The sequence below is a fragment of the Lissotriton vulgaris genome, chromosome 8, assembly GCF_964263255.1.
Source record: "Lissotriton vulgaris chromosome 8, aLisVul1.2, whole genome shotgun sequence".
Taxonomy (NCBI): Eukaryota; Metazoa; Chordata; class Amphibia; order Caudata; family Salamandridae; genus Lissotriton; species Lissotriton vulgaris.
This window is the reverse complement of record NC_141696.1, coordinates 1,125,596,128-1,125,615,462: the sequence shown is the minus strand read 5'-3', so window position 1 is coordinate 1,125,615,462 and position 19,335 is coordinate 1,125,596,128. Positions and strand designations below refer to the sequence as shown.

The 19,335-nt window shown below is 42.6% G+C and overlaps 1 protein-coding gene across 5 annotated transcripts in view; it reads right to left on the bottom strand.

Moving 5' to 3' along the window:
- The window catches only part of RCBTB1 (RCC1 and BTB domain containing protein 1), a 324,966-nt gene that overhangs the window by 49,911 nt on the left and 255,720 nt on the right, over nt 1-19,335 (bottom strand). For all 5 annotated transcript variants that reach the window (XM_086934962.1, XM_086934964.1, XM_086934966.1 and 2 more), the window contains one exon: nt 10,364-10,494. In XM_086934962.1, the coding sequence (XP_086791088.1) occupies nt 10,364-10,494 (131 nt within the window). The remainder of the gene's footprint in view (nt 1-10,363; nt 10,495-19,335) is intronic.

Here is a 19,335-nt window from a genome sequence, read left to right as displayed (position 1 = left end):
TGGTCAGACACACACTAGTACAGTCTTGGCACAGTTCACTCCAGAACTGTGCAGAGAGAACTGCAACCACTTTTGCAGGAAAGGACCTTCCTGGACCAATCTCATCAAGTCATCTGATTTCCCTGGGGCTTCTAACTTAGGAAACACACTGTGTTTTTTCTCCTGGTAAGTCTCCCTTCCTGCCGGGCCAGGCACAATACTGTCCCCTCTTGGAAGACTTCTAGGTAATTTTAGCCTCTCCAGTAGGTTAGTGTTGACTTCAAGTCATGTCACTGACCTCTAGGAGATTAGCTATCAGGCAGACACCAGCCTGGCTGCTAACAGCTGTTTTGAGTACTCTCTGGATCACCCTTTTCTTGACCAAGAAAAACCTCGGACTGGAACAAAGTGGGATGGTTTGGATCCCACCTTTATAAAGATTTTCCAGCCAGGGAATGAGGATCTACTGTCAAAGGCTGCAGAATCAGTTTGGGTTGCTTCTCTTTCTAATCCCATTCCCAGCTTGCTATTCAGCCAGCCTTTGAGTAAATTGATGTCTCTCACACCTGGTAGCAATGGGTTCAGCTCCAAGCAGGAATAAAGCAAAACATGAGCACAATGAATTGCAACTGGCTATTATCACCTTTCCTGAAACAGTAACCTGAATCAGAAAAAGGACTTATCCACCTTTCAGTTCCTCCCAATATTCTTGCCAACCACCCAATGACAGAACTCGGAAAGAAGCAATCAGCAGTCTTTTGCAAACAAGGCCTTCATAGAATTTGTAACGGTTGCCCTGTCTCCACCCTCCTCACTTCAGTGCTCAGGTCTCCACCCTTCAGTCACGGAAATGCAGGAATACACTTCCACTTTCTGGGGAAGCTATCCTGCGCCTCCATCGTGTGCTATACTAAAACTGGAGCATCCAAAATGGATCTCACTGGCCCCACTACTCAGGTTCACACAATATACAGAGTTCTACTATCACACGTGCCATACATGGCTTGCACATACACACTTACCATGCAATTTTACAAATATCTTTATGACTACCTATATTTTTATATGTGGAATCTCTGCTACAAGTGCAGACACTCTGCAGTCTTAAAGACACCACTCATAAAATTATTTTGTGAATTGCAAAAAATCGTGAACTTACCCAAAAGTGTAACTTAACATTTGTGAATCAGGCCCTCAATGTCAGCGCAAGGTTCTGGGTTTCAAGTAACAGCAGAACTTTACACAAGAAGAGCAGTCAGCAGACCACATTCTCACTGATATAGAGAAAGGGTCTGGGCACACTAGATGGACAGTAGTCCACTGCCTTCTTATAAGAAATTTTTGTTGCATCCATTCAGGTCATAAGAGAGGTCCTGGATCTTGCGTTGTCAGGGAGAGACCTTGGCCTCTGCGCTCACATTACATTAACATAACACAAGAGTCAAAAAAAAAATTAGGATGCCAATTTCAAATGCAGTCGGGAACTTGGGACAAGGATACATTTTTGTTTACTATGCAGGAGACATTCGTGTTCCAACAACATCTCTAACAGTTATTCTTTCAAATCTAGATTTCACCTTCTGTTTGTATTTCCTTGATGGCCGGGCTCTAGTCTTTTTACATTTTCTCCACTGCCTGGATTAGTTTCAGTTTTTCTGGCCTTGGATAGAATCCATTAGGTCCTGCTTCGTCAACTTAGCACAAGAGTCTCTGGTCTCATGGCAATCCTGTTTGAGGGGTTAGAGAATACCGGCAAATACCCTAAACAGCTGTCTACTCTGGAGTTCATAGTGGCCAAGCACAATATTGTTCACATGTTGGGACCGCCTGGTCCATAGATTGTGGAGCAGTAGCAAATTGACATGGATTGGTGCAGGGCCACAGAGCGGCAGGTTTATGAAGCAGAGGATACCACGTAAGTAGGGGAAGGTACGGAGAGTGTGGGGGGAGCTATTGGGCCTGTGTAAATATATACCTACTGGACTGAAGATCTTGGATGACATGTACCCTTTGTCCGTGGGGGGAGCTTCCAAGTTGGAGGGGCAATACCGGGGAGTTTAACTGCTGCATAGTTGTGGTATCCTGCTAGATACATTGTGCTAACAAGCGTTTTGGTTACAAATTTTTAGTACAAAATAAAATTGAAAACATAACTGTCTCTGGTCACAGACTTATTCTTGTAAACTTCCACAAGCAGAGCCGTCTGAGGTTGCCAGCTTTTTTTATGGGGTCAAAGGCCCAAACAACTCCTGCCTTACTCTTCACCCTCATCTGGCGATATCAAAGTAGTACAGTGTTTTTTTTCATCCTATGCATTTCGATGCTGTACAGTTTCCAAATCCTTCAGCCACACAAGGACATCAGCCTACGAAGAACAAGAAACAATAACGGGGGGAACATGGTGGCAGCTAGCTGAGCGGCCGCTGCATTCTGGTGAGGATCCCGATTCGACCTCCCGCTCCAGATACCAGATAGACGAGGAGATGTCCTGATTCAGCTGGGTTTCTTCCTCAAACGACCCTAGGTTTAGCGGCGTGTTTTTTTGTAACTTTGGCGGTTTTTTTTTTTCCCGCTCTGTGTATCGCCGACATAGTCTATGGTTGCTGCTTCTCCGAGTGTGTGTCTGAGGGGCTGGAGAGTTCTGCCCGCGTCTACTTAACGTCTACCGAATGTGTTTGGGCTTGGAAGTTGCTACCCCCGCCCCCAGTTACCTCGTTTGTTGCGATGGAGTGCGGCAGCGCTGGAGCTCCGGAGGGGCCGTAGAGTCCGTGGCCTCCTCCTCCGCGGCATTCGAGGCAGCGTCAGAACTGGTGCCTCCGGTGTGTTCGAGGCTGCTTCAGGCGGGGAGAAGGAGGAGTGTGCTGCTGGACGTGACATGAGCAGAGATACGGGAGAGAAAGGGCAGCCGCTGCTATACCAAGAGAGAGTAGAATTACAGGGGGATATCTCGGTCTCCAGCATTATCTCAGGTTAGAGTAATCCCCCCACCCAGTATTTTAAAAAAAGGTAGAAAACGCGGTGGGAAGATTCAGAGTGGCACAGACTGTATATACTCCCCCCTTCTTGAGATTGACAAAACTGTTAAGACTGCTAAGAGTCAGGGTTCCCCTGTGGGTACCAATAGACAGAATATCTCCACTTTTTTTATGCAGTGAGGTTAAGGCAAAACGGGCAAAGACGCGCAAGTCTAAAAAAGCTACTCTGGCCCTTAGCACTAAAGTAACACCTTCTTTAAGGTCTTATTTTAAAGTTCTGCCGCAAGTCTTAGACTTGGTAAAAGAGGGCATACAAGGGGGGGTGAAGAAGGAGGACTCCTGCAAAGCGGCATCTGGGCGAGTTTTCTCTTCTTCTGGAGCCTCCGAAATGGAAGAGCAGACGGGGGGTTTGTCAGGGGCGGATACGCTCCAACCCGAAAGTGGGGTTTCAGATACCATCACCGAGGTATTGTGCTGTGTGACGGAAATGCCAAGATCGGAGCAAACAACAGCGGGAGTATTAGTATCTCAGCAGGAGCCTCAGATGGAAACTACCCTAGAGGCAGGTAACCCCCAAGGGATTTTAATATAGTTTTAGACCCGTATCTTAATAAATCATCTAATAGTCGTGCTTTAGTCCCTTCTAAAACTAGGACTTTTTTGTTGGATGCTATGAAGCAATTTGCCTATTTTGATATCTGGACGTAAAGGTCAGGGCAAAACTTAAGATTTTCATTTCACAATTATAAATACAGGCATCAGTCATGGATTGATTTTATCTTGGTTAGCCAGGCATTGAAAGGTATAGTTAAAAACATCTTATATCTTCCTTCTCATTTATCGGATCATTCAGCAGTTTGGCTGGAGCTGGAGGGAATGGTTACTGTTTCACCTAGATCTTGGTCCTTTGATCGCTCCTTATTGTTGGAAGACGAGGCGGTCTCAGTTTTAACTATGGAGACTAAGTGGTTTATGGAAGCAAATGTAGGCTCTGCCTCAATAGTTTGTGTTTGGGACGCTTATTAAGCTTTCTTAAGGGGCCAAATTGCAAGCAGGGCTGCCTATAGGAAGAAACTATATAGAAGAGAAATCTCTACTATTGAGCCCAACATTCAAAAACTGCAAGCTGAATTAGACCAACTCATAAGCACTTCTGTTGAAACTCGCAATGAAACACAAAATAAACAAACAAGATCAAAAGGTCAGTTAGAAACAGTGCTAAATACACGCCTACTTCGTAGGTGGGAGGCGAGTAAAATTGCCCATTTCGAGTATGGCGAAGGCGCAGGGAGGCTCCTCGCCTGGAAAGTGAAGACGGACCAAACTCGGAATAATATCAGGGCAATTAAACAAGGCAATTCAACGTTTACTTCGGATGAAGACATCCGGAGGGCCTTTCAGTCCTTTTTTCAAGAGATTTATAAAGAAGATCGCCGTATTGATCCCTCCCATATAGGAACCTGGTTGAGTAAGATCTCGCTACCTTCCCTAACTGTAGACCAGCGGGCTCACCTGGATTGGGTGACAATGCAGTAGGAAGTTAATGCGGCTATTGCAAGCTGCAAAAAAGGGAAAGCGGCAGGTCCCGATGGTCTCCCCTCTGAAATCTATAGGGTCATGGCTAGGGAAGTTGTTCCTGTTCTGACTGTACTTTTTAATCAAGTACTTCAGGAGGAAGTAGCCCCCCCCCCCCCCCAGTCTCATGGGACAATGCATCTATAACCTTGATTCTTAAATCTGGCAAGGTTGCCTACAATTGCGGGTCCTATAGACCAATATCTATACTTAATGCTGATTATAAACTTTTTTCTTCTGTTATGGCCAAAAGAATGGGGCTGGTGGCAGGTGACATCTTGCACCAGGAACAGAGAGGCTTTGTGAAGGGTCGGCAATTAAGTGATTTGACATTTGATTTGATCGGCGCTATTGATATCGCTTCTGCCGAATCACTCCCTTTGGCCGTTCTGACCCTCGATGCTACCAAGGCCTTCGACAGGGTCAATTGGTTGTACCCGTCAGAGGTCTTGGGGAAGTTTAATATCGGGGAAAAATTCCGTCGAGCGATAGGGTTGTTATATCAAAATCTTTCTGCTTGTCTCCTGGTCAATGGCACCTTATCGGACCCGCTGAAAATCACGAGGGGCACACGTCAGGGCTGCCCTCTCTCCCCTCTCCTATTTAATCTATATATCGAACTTTTTGCCCAACTACTGCGGGATGATCTTAACATCAAGCCTTTTAGGTATGGAGAGTGGGAGATGAAGGTAGCCCTCTACGCAGATGACATTTTGATTTTTTCCTCTGAATTTTATACAACCCTGCCCTTGGTTGTTAAGCTAGCCCAGGATTTTGGAGAGGTCTCTGGGTATGAGATTAATGCATCTAAAACAGAAATCATGGCTTGGAATATGGGGGAGATTCAACCAGAAGTACAGCTTAGCCCTAAAATGAGGTATCTTGGAATTAACATTCTACAAGATATCTCCAAAATAGTTGAAATCAATCTCTCAGCTGTGGCGAAGGAGTGTAGGAAACGTATGCGTGCCTGGTCATTATTACCCTTGTCTGTCTTGGGTAGAGTAAATCTGGTAAAAATGTCAATCCTGCCTAGAATTACGTTTCTTTTTAACACTATACCCCTCCACTTTGAGACTGTGCCACTGCTTAAGCTAGAGAGCGATATTAATTCATTCATTTGGGCTTACCAGACACCTAGGATCGCCTGGAAGAAGTTAAGGCGGCGTAGAGAGAAGGGAGGCCGAGCTGCTCCGGATCTTCAGTTGTATGCATGGGCTTTTCAACTCTCCCATTCACGCATGCTACTGAAAATGCCAACTAATGTTGGGGCAGGGTGTATGTTTCGAGCCATGCTCGCTGGAGCCATGTTACCACAGGAGGGTTTCTTGTTTAAATTTGGAGATTCTAAATTCTTCAAAAAAATTACAGGGTCTAGCTAGAACTTGGGCTAAGATGAGAAGCACTGTAGCATTAGGATACTTTTCCAGCATGGCTCCTTTGTGGGATACACCAGGAGGCCCGGGATGGCTTAAAGATAGATTGACCCTAACCCTGAGGGAAGCTGGGGTGGAAGTTTGGGGGGGGATTTGTTTGTGGAAGGAACCCATATTTCGTGGGAATCCCTTAGGGAGAGGGTTGGTCCTGGCCTCTCTGGGTTTAAATACCCGCAGATGGCTAGTTGGGTTCAGTCGCAGTCAGTTACCCAGAGCAAATTCCCAGTTGTAGGAGAAAACCATCTAGAATTCCAGCTTAGGAACAAAGCCCCGGCAAAGAAGGAAGTTTCCTTCTGGTACCATTCAATATTGGAAGAGGTAGAGGGTGAATTTCATCTGGCTAGCGAACTCTTTGATAGTCTTCTCCCGGATCAGGATAATGAACATCTGTGGCTAAACTCCTGTAAAACACTATGGGAGGTAGTTAAACCAGCATGGCTCCGTAGGATTCCTCTCTCCACTCTGCATACGGCCTAGTATTCACCCCAGAGACTCTCAAAATTTTCAAAGGGCCCTCCCGTATCTTGTATGAGGTGGGGGGCCAATAGCCGCATCGGACATTCACATGTTTTTTGACTGTCCTGCCTTGTTTTCATTCTGGGATGCTATTGGTAAATCATTAACAACATCTCTTGACTGCCATACATCCAGGAACCTATAAGGTCTCCACGCCATCTTCCACATAAGAAAACCTTTATTGTGGAAGGTTAGTTCAGTTTGATAGAATGAATGATATGTATGCATGGCAAGAATGGAACGCAGACTGGTCACCAACTAAGTAAATAACGGAGGGAAATTTAGGACAACTGAGGGACAGCAGCACTTGAATATGAATATTAGAGACAGTATGTATAGAGAACTAAGAACCTGTAATAAATTGATTTGAATAGAATACCAGTAGAAACATAAAGGGGGGAGAAGATGTAATTAAGAGGTGGCAAATTGAAACAATATAAAATGTCTTCCTCCAACGTACTGAAATATTCCTTTTTAAACATGCAGGAAAGGATACATGAGATTAACTCCAACTACTCCAAACCGTCCTGAGGAAGGTGTGCCATTATCGAAAGGCAGAGACACCGAAACGCGTCGACGCTTTTTCTTGTACCAGAATTCAAGCCCAGGAAAATCTCTGACTTTAGGCCAATGAGTGGAGTAGAGATGTGTTAAAATATATAATAAGGGCTTTCTGAATCGTAGAAATCGGCAATAGTAGTATATGTGCTTTTGTGTTGGAGTCCCAGGTCTATATGTTATATGTTTTGATTTGGAATTTTAAACGATATAGGGCATGCTGCATCAGCGCTTTATGTAGATAAATATAAGCCCACATTCTGTCAATATTGAATTGTTTTTATTGTTCTTTTATCATACTGTTTCTATAATGAGTTTCTCAATTTATTATGTAATAAATTGTGTTTTATAATAAATGTAAATTTATTTTTATAAAAAAGTCTGTGAACGTTGTTTATTAGTTTTTGACCAGTGAACATGAATGAGGAGTAGAATGTCCAGAGTGAGTGATCGAATTCTCTATTCCAGGGATTCTCTTTGACTTGCAGTCCTTTGTGGGATACACCAGGAGGCCCGGGATGGCTTAAAGATAGATTGACCCTAACCCTGAGGGAAGCTGGGGTGGAAGTTTGGGGGGGGATTTGTTTGTGGAAGGAACCCATATTTCGTGGGAATCCCTTAGGGAGAGGGTTGGTCCTGGCCTCTCTGGGTTTAAATACCCGCAGATGGCTAGTTGGGTTCAGTCGCAGTCAGTTACCCAGAGCAAATTCCCAGTTGTAGGAGAAAACCATCTAGAATTCCAGCTTAGGAACAAAGCCCCGGCAAAGAAGGAAGTTTCCTTCTGGTACCATTCAATATTGGAAGAGGTAGAGGGTGAATTTCATCTGGCTAGCGAACTCTTTGATAGTCTTCTCCCGGATCAGGATAATGAACATCTGTGGCTAAACTCCTGTAAAACACTATGGGAGGTAGTTAAACCAGCATGGCTCCGTAGGATTCCTCTCTCCACTCTGCATACGGCCTAGTATTCACCCCAGAGACTCTCAAAATTTTCAAAGGGCCCTCCCGTATCTTGTATGAGGTGGGGGGCCAATAGCCGCATCGGACATTCACATGTTTTTTGACTGTCCTGCCTTGTTTTCATTCTGGGATGCTATTGGTAAATCATTAACAACATCTCTTGACTGCCCCATTAAAATTAATCTTTCGCTGGTAATATTTGGCCTGTTGGAGGGGGTTACATGCCTTGCTAAGCATCTTAACTTTTATGCAATCCTGCTGGCGAGAAGAGAGATCTGTAAAAAATGGAAGGACCATTTATATCCGTTGTTTTCAGACTGGCAGTCATCAGCTCTACAAGTCTCTAGGTTGGACCTTTTGAGATCAGGCAATCAAAAAAAGCGGGCCTTCTGGAAACTTCTGCAGTGGGGGTAACCTCGATTTGGTGGACGCTTTTTTTTTTCTTTTCCCGGTCCTATGACTACGCTGCCCTGCTACTCCGCAGATATCCCCGGTAAAATCAGGTGGTGTACTGATACCAATATGTTGGCAAAACCGGTAAGGCAGCTCCCCATGGGTTCCTAATTTAAGCCTTTTGAACACTGGTAGGCAAGGGCTATAACTTTCAGTTGCCTACATAGCCAGTAAAATGAGACAGTGTGTGGATATCTCTAAGGAAAAATTGAACTAGTTGGGTGGAGAATGAGAACATACACAAAAAAAAAAGGAAATCAGCCTACACACATCCAGCTTCTACGTAAGGAATAATTGGTTGCCCCATATCAATTATCCCTTCGTTGTGAGAGCAGCAGGACACAGATACAACCACCACCAGTATGTGCCAGCACGACATGTACTCTTTATATTAATTTTGTACCACAGCTTCTCTTTTCTGGACATGGCATGCACTGTACAATTCACTAATTTCTTTCTCCACACGCTTAGCTTCGACTGCTATTGCCATATTGACTCTACTGATCTCACATTTTTACTTTCCCCTGCTTGTCATTTAGCATTTTTTTTTTAAAGTTGCATCTTCAGTAAACATGACAGAGCTCTACCAATAACTCCTTCACTCCACAAATTGAAAAAGTCAAACAGTCCCCAAGAAGTTGGAGCTTAGGCCCAACCACTCAGGCCCAACCACTCACTGTCTGAAACTAAGCAGCTGGAATTAAGGTGGATGGGTTATGTCTACGCCTTCATGAGTATTTCTGTCTCAGCAACCTGTGCATGGTGTCCAAATGTAACAAATACTACTTGCTGCTCTCTTTCTGGAGCACATGTTAAGGTCCCAGTGATTGGCTTGAGTAAAAGTATGAAAACGACAAGGATCTAAATGATGATGTTAAAAAGTAAAAGAAGAAAATAAGCTTTGCTGCTATACACTCTATTGTGTAAAAATGTGGAACTGCTGTTGAGAGGCAAGCAGGCCATTTCTGTCACGACCAAATCAAGTCCCCATGTTTCAGATGATTTTCACTCCTTGCATCAACACACTAAAATGCTCTCTTCCAAGATAAAATCTACCATCTCCAAGTCCACCTTGAAATTTGCTTCATAGTAAGTATAGCTTACTTGTCTCCCTGACTAGCTCAATCCTTCCGCCTCCCACACTTCGGTCACTCACAGGTAACGTGACATGGACCGAGAGCATTGTGATCTCCATCTGGACTAACGTGCAACTTCTGATCACAACAGTCTTGTGCTTCACCTTCCTCCCCATATATTTAGTGCAAGTAACAAATTACTGCAAAGTGTCCTAGGTACTGCAGTCTGTTTGGGATGCTAATCAAATGTATGCTAATGTAGAAAGTACTCAAGAGTAGTATGTGTTTTTTTCTAAACCAAGCATGTTAAGCAGAAGTAATCAGGTTGCTGTATCCAGCTTAAGTTGGCCCTGAATCTCAGACTGGTAACTGGATAAAGAAGTAAAACAACAAAAATCAATTAGCTATGGGACTGATTACAATTGAAGCGTTAGAGAACTATCAATGCCTTGATTTGGAACTGTGAAGTAACACTGGGGATTGATGCTCTGGCACAAGATAAATACAGTAAAAGCAACGCAAAGATGAAAAAATAGCAAAAACTTCTGATTTGATTTATTATCGTTCAAAAACAAATGTAGAACTTCAGTTATTACTGAGACATACATCACAGGTTAGCAAATAATTTAGTACAAAAGGTCTGGAGTACTAAAGGCAGCACTACCAGAAATACAAAATTACACAGATAACACTTGACATGATTTCACAATAAGTAGTGTGTGAACACTGATTTCTTTTTGGGATACTACAAAAGTTCGACTGGACATTTCATAAAGCCACAATTGTGTACAAGGCTCCATGGCATTTGGCAAACTTAGAGAAGTTTTGGAGTTACCTCTGCATCGTATCGGACAGCAGCAGAGAGCAATGAGAAAGCATTCTCAACAGTAATTCCTCGCTTAATGATATGCTGGCACAGCTTTTTCAGTCTGTTTTCACAGTAAGAAGTAGCCAAATCTAGTAGCCCTAAAAATGAAGGTACAAAACACCATAAACAACACTATAACAATGATGCATTTTTAATTTTTTTTAAATTTACTTCTCAATTTGCCACACATACATTTGCTACCAATAAAGAAATTGACAGCAGTTGCTTCCTTCCATTGTGGGCAGTTTTGTAATTTTTCCATTTTTATCTGTACATTTTACATAATAATCCCAGTCCTAAACATTTGCAATGTTTTTCACAAACATTTCACAAAACATTTTGTTTAACTACACACTTTCTGAAACTGTGTACCCACTGCATCAATCCACTAAACTCACAGTTTCTCCCCCTATTTGGATATTGAGAACTATAGGTTTTCTGATGGCTGTGCATTATATTGTTCTGTCCTTGAAACATCTGACCTTAGGCCCCATCTTTTACAAAGCCATGAGGTCACAGTGATGCTCACCTTGTTCTATTCAGACCATCAATTAGGCACCATGTGCCACTTGTTGGCAGCTATAGAGTGACTAGGGATGTACGAATAAGGAGATAATTCCCAACAGGATAGAACCAGGTAACATTCACAGCTTTTAGGCAGCTGCATTCCGTTTCCTGTAAACATCATGAAGAGAAAAGGGGTCGGCATTCATTCGGTCAAAATATCAGTCACAGGTAGAGTATTATCTATATTTTCATAGATAAGGAATTCAAAGGGGTATGGGGTTATAAGAGAGAGATGTGTGGTAGTGTTGTTCCCATGTTCAAATAGCTTTATTCGATTTTAGCAAATGAAAATCATAAAAGCACAATTAATACAACATGTTAAAAGGAGTTCAAAACTCAAACATAAAACTTGAACTTTGGAAGCAGAAGTAAAAGTATTAGAATGTACAAATTTATGGAGGTCGGGGATCAGAAGTCAGTCAATCAGTTCATAGACGCTCTGCATCTTACTGCAAATTTCAGAAAGCTAGCAGCTGCGGTAACTGTAAGTTCGTCTTCAAGCATGTATAGCTTAAGTAAGGCTGGCCTACACTGTCTTAAGCCCCACAGTTTCAAGATTGGAAGAAGATGTTTCTTTCTGCCCCAGTCATAAAATTTGCAGAATAAAAGGACGTGAATGTTGGATTGCTTGGAAACATTGTCACAAGGACAGGCCACCAAAGTAGTAGACCAGTCATTTATGGTAGGAAATGTTAGTAGGCGATAAAAACAATCCATCCTCATCCTTGTTAACAGCATTCTCGCATAAGTTGAAAGGGTCAGGGAAAGATAAAAAGAAATTCCGGCTTCATTAAGTAGGAGATTGTGGTAGGCAATCAAAATTTTATTACCTTCGATATATGAGCGCCTGTCAGCGAGTAGACCCAAACAGCGAGCTTTAAGATCCTTTTTTGAAATGGTTTGACACATAGTCGGGTTGACATATAAATTGGCCAAGTCCATTGATGTTAAGAATTTCTGAACATAAGCAAGCCAGGGTATTTTTCTTGCGTTTGATAAGGCCATACAGTCCTTAATTACTACTTGGTTGAGCACCGTTTTCTCCGAGGACCATACTTTGTGCCATAACAGAATTGGTGCAACTTTAATTATGTCCGAAATATATGCCCGGGCGAGCTCATTGTGACAGACTGTGGTAGAAATAGAACGGGGAACAGCCAGCAAGTATCTTAGAAATGCATTCTCGCTGGTTTGTATCTCTCCACAGTCCGCCAGACCCCAGATGCCAGCTCCATATGTTGCAGTGGAGATACATTTGGCTGCAAATATTTCCAACAAAATCCTGACCGGTTTCCCACCTAGTTTTGTGGCGAATTTCTTTAAGGCACCAATTTGCCTGATAAAAGCCAGATTTCGAGTGTGGACAGCGTTTTTCCATGAACCTGTACTGCTGAAAAGTATGCCCAGATAGGTGAAAGTTTTCGTGAGGCTGATCTTGGAAGTATCAATAAATGTATTGCAGGAGATGTTCTTTTTTTTACTACAACACATTGTAAATGTTTTACTTACATTAATCCTGAGACCTCTCACACCCATGAATGCTGAAAAGGCTGACAATGCTTTTTGAAGCCCTAGTTGGGTCCTGGACATGATGACAGCGTCGTCCGCATATAAAAGAATTGGAACTGCGAGGCCATTTATTTTAGGATAGTCAACATCTAGTTTGGCCAGGCAATCGGCGACACTGTTAATATACAGGTTAAAAAGAAAGGGGGCGAGGATGCAGCCCTGCCTGACCCCCTTTTTAATAGGAAACTTGCTCGTACAGGTTCCATCCTTGCCATAACGAACCTTAGCCCCGGCTCCTCGGTATAGTTCTTTTATGAAGGCAAGTATATTGGAATCAACTCCCATGTCAGTAAGGGTAGACCAGAGTATACTATGGTTCAGGCAGTCAAAAGCAGAGCTTAAGTCCACGATAGTCATAAATATATTGCACCTTTTTGCCACCACATATTTATCGATGATCAGAGCTAAGTTTAGACATTGTTCCACTGTCCCGAGACCAGAAACAAACCCATATTGGAATTTAGACAAAATGTTATTTTCCTGAGCCCAAGATTGCAATTGGTTCAACAGGACTCTCCCAGCCACCTTCATCATGGAGTCCAATAAGGAAATAGGTCTATAACATTTTGGGTCCATTCTTTCGCCTTTTTTGAATATGGGTATTATAATCGCTTCTTGCCAAGTTGCGGGGAATCCTTTGTGGGCATAGGAGTTGAGAACATTTGTTACAATTGGTGCCCACAATTGGATGTTATCTTTAAATAGGTCTATTGGGATTCCGTCCGGGCCGGGCGCTTTGGCATTAGAGCTTTCAAGAATAGTCAATTCCACTTCTGAGTAATTAAAATAAGTGGAGAGCGGAAACGGCTCTGAGTGGTTGCTTTGCGGCTCGTTACTCTCCGTTGGTGGAATTTCGAGGTTAAGTAGTTCAATCTGGTCATCTAATTTATATAATTCGGTAAAGTGATTTATCCAAACTTCTTCAGTGATTTCAATTTCTATGAGGTCTGTTGACCTATCACTGAAAAAGGGGGCATTGACCTCCCTCCAAAAGGCCGTATTGTCTCTTAATGAACTTGCTTTTAGCAGAGCTTCCCAGGCGGCCGTTTTCAGTTCCTTTTTCCTATTTTTTATTGCCTGTTTATAGGCAGCACGGGCAGATCTTATTTCCATCAAGTTTTTTGGATTTTTATTAAGAATGGCCTTCAGGGTGTTGTGAGTGTTTGAGCACTCATGGTCGAACCAGCCATTACTCCTGGACACGTTGCTTTTGTTACAGTTTCTAGTCAGATTTCTTCTGATTTGTAGGGCGATTTGGTCAAAAGCAAGGATGATTTCTTCTGGGTTGGGAGGGTGTTCTAAACAAGGCCGGAAAAGGTCGGGGGCAGATTTAATCAGGTTCTCAAGAAATTTCAATGTGTCAATTTTTGCCCATTTTATAATGTACCCGTTTCTTGATGAGAGAGATATAGAATGTGAGTAAAGATTTTCTATATCACTCCCAAGCTTGTTTCCACTAGAGGGGGAGTATATTTTGGCACTGATGGGGTAGTGATCACTCAGAACCAACTCTTCTCTTCTAGTTTCTCGGGCATCGCCTTGATGACTATTGGACAGGAGAATAAAGTCAATTGTCGTAAGCGATCCCCTTCCATGGAATGTGGGTTGAAAGTCAGTCGGGGGCATTGTTAGGTCATTAAAAAAGCCCAGATCCCATTCGTGTAGTAAAGTGTTCAGTTGGGATCCCATGATTGAATGTTCGAAATGGGTGGTATGTTCACCATTTGGGGCTCTTAAATCACAAACCCTGGTACCACTGTGTGGGCATAGGTGACAATTAAAATCTCCTAGTATGACTAAACGCCTATCTGAGCAAGACCCTCCCATACCCTTCTTTATGAGTTTGGAGAGAAACTCTGTAAATTTTGGTTGGTCATCTCTCTGTGCGCTATTATATAGATTTATAAAGAGAGAACCAACAACATCCTTCCCAGACATTTTGGGGGCCTGTAAGGAGGGACCAAAAGACTTTGAATTAGGATCAGATGGAGCGAGCTCAACACATTCTAAAGATACATTGAGTCTGTTTGACACATAGAAGCAAAGACCTCCCGAGGGTCTGCCTCTATTTGACTGAATAGCTGGGGTAAAGTGTGTACTATAACCATCCAAATTAGTAGGTGTCAGGTCCCAACATTCCTGAAGCGCTATGATGTCAAAGGTGTTTATATAGTTCAAGAAGGTTGGGTCCTTTGCTTTGTTTGAAAGACCAGCTATGTTCCAAGTTAGAATGGACATATGAAGACTTGGGTCAAAGTCATTTGGTGAGCAAAGAGGATGGCTTGGATCAAAAGCTGAGGGTAATGGGGGAGCCAGATGTTCATCGGTTTGAGCAGTCACAGGCCCGGGAAGGGACATGTTTGTAAGACCCACAATGAGTCGTTCCAAGCCAGGTTCCCCAGATTGGCTTGAAGATGACCCTAAGCTATCAGGAGACGGGGGGGTTTTGATCTTGTTCATGGAGGATGTTTGGTCGTTTGATGGTCAATCAACCATTTCTAGGGGTGAAAAATAATTACTGGTTGGTACCCCCCTCCACCCCTCTGTATAGGGTAGCTCTCTTCTTGGGTTCCAAGGATAATGATCCCAGTCCCTCCTCCTATTACGTGTATCTACTTGTGACCAACTCCAACCTGGAGATTGGTTCCAGCTAAGAGGGTAATCTTGTTCATGGGGGAACTTTGGAGGATAGAAAAAGGACAGACGATTAGTGTCTATACCTCCCTTTCTCTCCAATGACGACCAAGAACATATGTATCTGGCTGTCTCTGGGTCATCAAAATTAATGATAATGCAGTCCCCCTGTGTTCTTTTCCTTGTTTCCCCAATCCAGGGGACCCTACGTACCATGGTAAGTCTGCTCTTGAGATGTATAGGAAGGGGTCTGTTAATGTTAAGCCATTGCATGACTTTATTTTTTAGGGACCAAGTGGGTTCACTCGTATTTTCCTCCAGTTCTGGGACCCCCGTAAGGATCACAGTGTAGGGGCTTGCCTCTGGAGGAAGATGGATTGGCCTCTTTGGTCTAATTGGTTTGTTAGTAGTATCATCAGCCTGATGGGTGACCAAAGGTTTGGGGGGAGGGAGGCTTTGGTTTGGTTTTGGGAGGGTCGGCAGTTGTTGCTGGCTTTCCCTGAGCTTGCTTAGTAGTGCCCTTGGTGTCTGTTTGAATCGCTTGTGTGGTGGTGGGAGTTTTGGGAGTTTTACCTGTGGGTAAGGGAGTTTTGTGTGTTAAGGATGGGGGTGCAGATTTCTGAGCAGTGGCTGTCTTAGTGTGGTTGGCGGTCGTTGAGACTGGAGGGGCTAAAGTGATAGTAGGGGGTTTTAAATGGCTGGTATGATTAATTAGTCTGGCAATTTGCTTTTCGATGTTATTTAAGGATCGTTCAATTGGTAATAATTGAGTTTTTATGAGATCCTTAATTGTAGCTAGTACTTGTGCGTTAAGCTCAAGGTGATTTGTATTGCCATCAACATAACCCCTCTGAGCATCATCAAACGCTGCAGCTGTTACAGAGGGATCGTCCACATTTACAGGTAAGGGATTGGTAGGGTTGTTTTGATGTTTAGTGCGGGGGGTTTTTTGGATCTTATGTGCTTAGGTGGAAAGATCTGCTTGTCCTTAGCTACTGGCCTTGTGCTGTTTTGTTTAGGGATGGCACCCTCCCTTGACTCCTTAACGATTTCAGTAGGAGAAACTAGGACTGAAGATGGCAGTTCTATCGTAGGTTGTGACTCTATCAGGGTTAACGGAGGCGTTTGGGTGGGACTAATCGCCAGTGTTGGTGTTTTCTCCAGGTCTTCTAGAGTGTCTTCCCCTAGAGATAAGTGAGTGACAGATAAATCGACACTCATTGGAATAGTGTGTAGTTCTGCATGAATATCTAACAGGAGTGGGGCATTAGTTTCTTAGTACACACCAGTCTTGTGAATAAGGACCTATGTGTCTAATCTGATGAACATAAAACATCACTTTTCAATATATAGCCCCATACTGTTTTCTTAACTACCGACGTTCATATTTTCCCAGCTCTTTAAACTATTTTGGAGCCAATGTAGCTCTATCCAACTTACTATTGCTGAAGTGAATTTAATTTTATAAATAGAAACACATTAAACCAAAACATTAAAGGTTTGTATAAAATAACACCTGTATGACCAATGCAAATTTTGTAGTAGGTAGACATATCTAGGCGTTTCAAATCAAACAAGTGAAGTAATATAATGTACTGACTTAAGTTAGCCTAGCTACTGATGCCATATTAACAGGAAGGCCTGTTTACCATGCGGGACTGTTGTTGTGCACAAGATGTTTTCCTCTTCAGATGCTGTAACTTTCCAGAAGCCTTCTGTGAGTTAATGAATATGCATTTGTTAAGTATTAGATAACTGATAGTGAGTTCTCATCAAGAGAAGAGGAGATGGCAGGAAGCATGACCAACAGGACAAACTGCCTGAACCGCAAGATGTAGATAAAGTATCTTTTCTAAGGACTTATTTTTGTGGTCTATTGTGAAGACACGAGAAACTAGAGTTATACCTGCTCCCAGGAGTTTACTGAAATCCTATTAATGCTGAAAACAGAGAATGTGTCATTTGTTTTAACTTAGGATTGATCATATTTATATTAGTGCGAGTTCCTAAAGTGGAGGAATCACTATGGAAACCCTCTTTCTGGGACTCTAGGGTATCTCTCTTCATGACGGATTTCTTTAAAGCTCTTTCCTTTAAAAAATGTCTGCTGATTTATAGCTGAGAATATTTTCCAGCCTGAAAGTTCTCTATTACTTAAGTGCAAAGGTTTCATGCTTATGCATTTTATTTTCTTAACAGAACTCTTTTTGGGGTTTCAGAACTGAGAACATTTCTGTTTATCATTTTTATTATGCTTAATTTAGAGTAGGGAAATTCTTTTATGGAACACACTTGCTGCATTATATCAGTTTTATTTGTAATACTCACTAATATAGTATTTTACCTTGTTTTGATATATCTATTATTGGATTATTTGAATTGGTAATTATGATAACTTAAAGATTAATATTCACTGAATAATCAAACCTTAAAAATTGATAATAAAACACTTTAAATAACACAAATACTCTTTACTGAGTAATAAAAAGCTTAAAATGTGGTTTGTTATTTATGAAGCTTTGATGTAGATGATTGCTCCTATTAACTTGTCCTTGTCGACGAACAAAGGTCCATACAACCAGGGGCGGGTGTTAATTAATGATTACACTTGAAGACTGAGATATAAGGATCCCCGCATCTGCACTATCAAGAGAAATTTAAGGAGACACTTGTCTGCATCTTTTAAACATACTCTAGACAGAGGTCAACACTTCCTTTTTCGTACCAGGACAATGAAAGCAAATTAATCAAACAGAAATTCCTTTTGGTACAAAACATGTTTAGTATTAGCATTATCTAGTTAATACACGTATTTCAAACCGGATAATGGTCACCTTTCCAAATAGTATTTATTTTGGGTAGAGAGTAAAAACAATAAATTGATCACAAAGGCTTAAAAAATGCATTTTTCTTAGTTTTTTCGTTGTAACAACACAAACCAACTGAAATTTCCCATACAGAGTATTCCCATATGATAAAACAAATTTGTAATGCACATAGATGCTCTTAGGAGAGTCCCGGCATTAATCCAAGAGAAAGCCAGATTACAAGGTGAATAACCACGTTTTTAATCCGTTCTCCAGGCAGGTTCTGAATTTTCCTGTCTCAGATGCATTGGAAGAGAATTCCATGCAGAAAGCCCTGACAAGGAAAAGGAGCGGCCTCAAATCATTGACAGTCTCACTCTCTGCACTCTGGCCAATGGTAGATGAGAAGACCATGGGCTCCTCACAGGATTGTAGAAAAGAATACAGGAAGCCAAATATCCTGGACCAATATTGTGGACAGCACGAAAAATCAGTACAAAGGCTTTGAACAGAATTCTCTTCCTTACTGGGAGACAGTGCAAAGAGGAAAGTTGACTCGAGATCCTCACTCTCTTTGGTAGATTCAGTAAGAGGCGTGCCGCATCATTTTGTACAATTTGCAATCTATGGAAGGCATGTTCTGGAAGGCATAATTAGCATAATTGAGGCGAAATTATATGAGAGCCTAGATAACTGTTTTCCTTGCAGAAAAGGATAGAAGAAACAAATGTTTTCAACACCCCTATACCACATACCAGCACTGTGCTAATCTGGAGTAAGAAAGACAGGCACGGAGGAGCTTCGCGCGCATCCAAGATGGCCGCGTGAGCAAGGGGCTCCCGAGACCCTAGTACCCTCCCGCATATATCCTGTCACTGATCCCATCTGCCGACGACATCTCTGGTTAGATGAACCACAGGAGAGCCGAAAGCTGAAAATTGCGTCCTGATCGGACCTCGGAGGCCGGAGCTGTGATGTGGTGAAGTTTGCGGCCCACATCTCCTGGAGGCCCGGTGCTTGGGTTGGCATGGTGCCTGGGTGTAATTGAACAACATCGGCAAGGCTCAGCAAGGACGACCGGTCCGACCTCACTTTCACGTTCGATTTTGGCATTTGGACCGTTCTTGATTTGGAAGACGTCTCATTGTCATTGCGGCTCTTGCCCCTGTGCAGTGACTTAGCGTCCTGGACAATATAAGACTTTTCACGATCTGGCCTTGGAAATACGCCATTCCTCCCCATTTCTTGGGCTGACTTGAGTGCACAGCTCGGAGGCCATTTTACAATCTCCGTCTTTTACAGCTGGGCAACTAAGAGACGTTGGGAGCATATCCTGGAATAAAGTCCCTATCTATTGCTCGC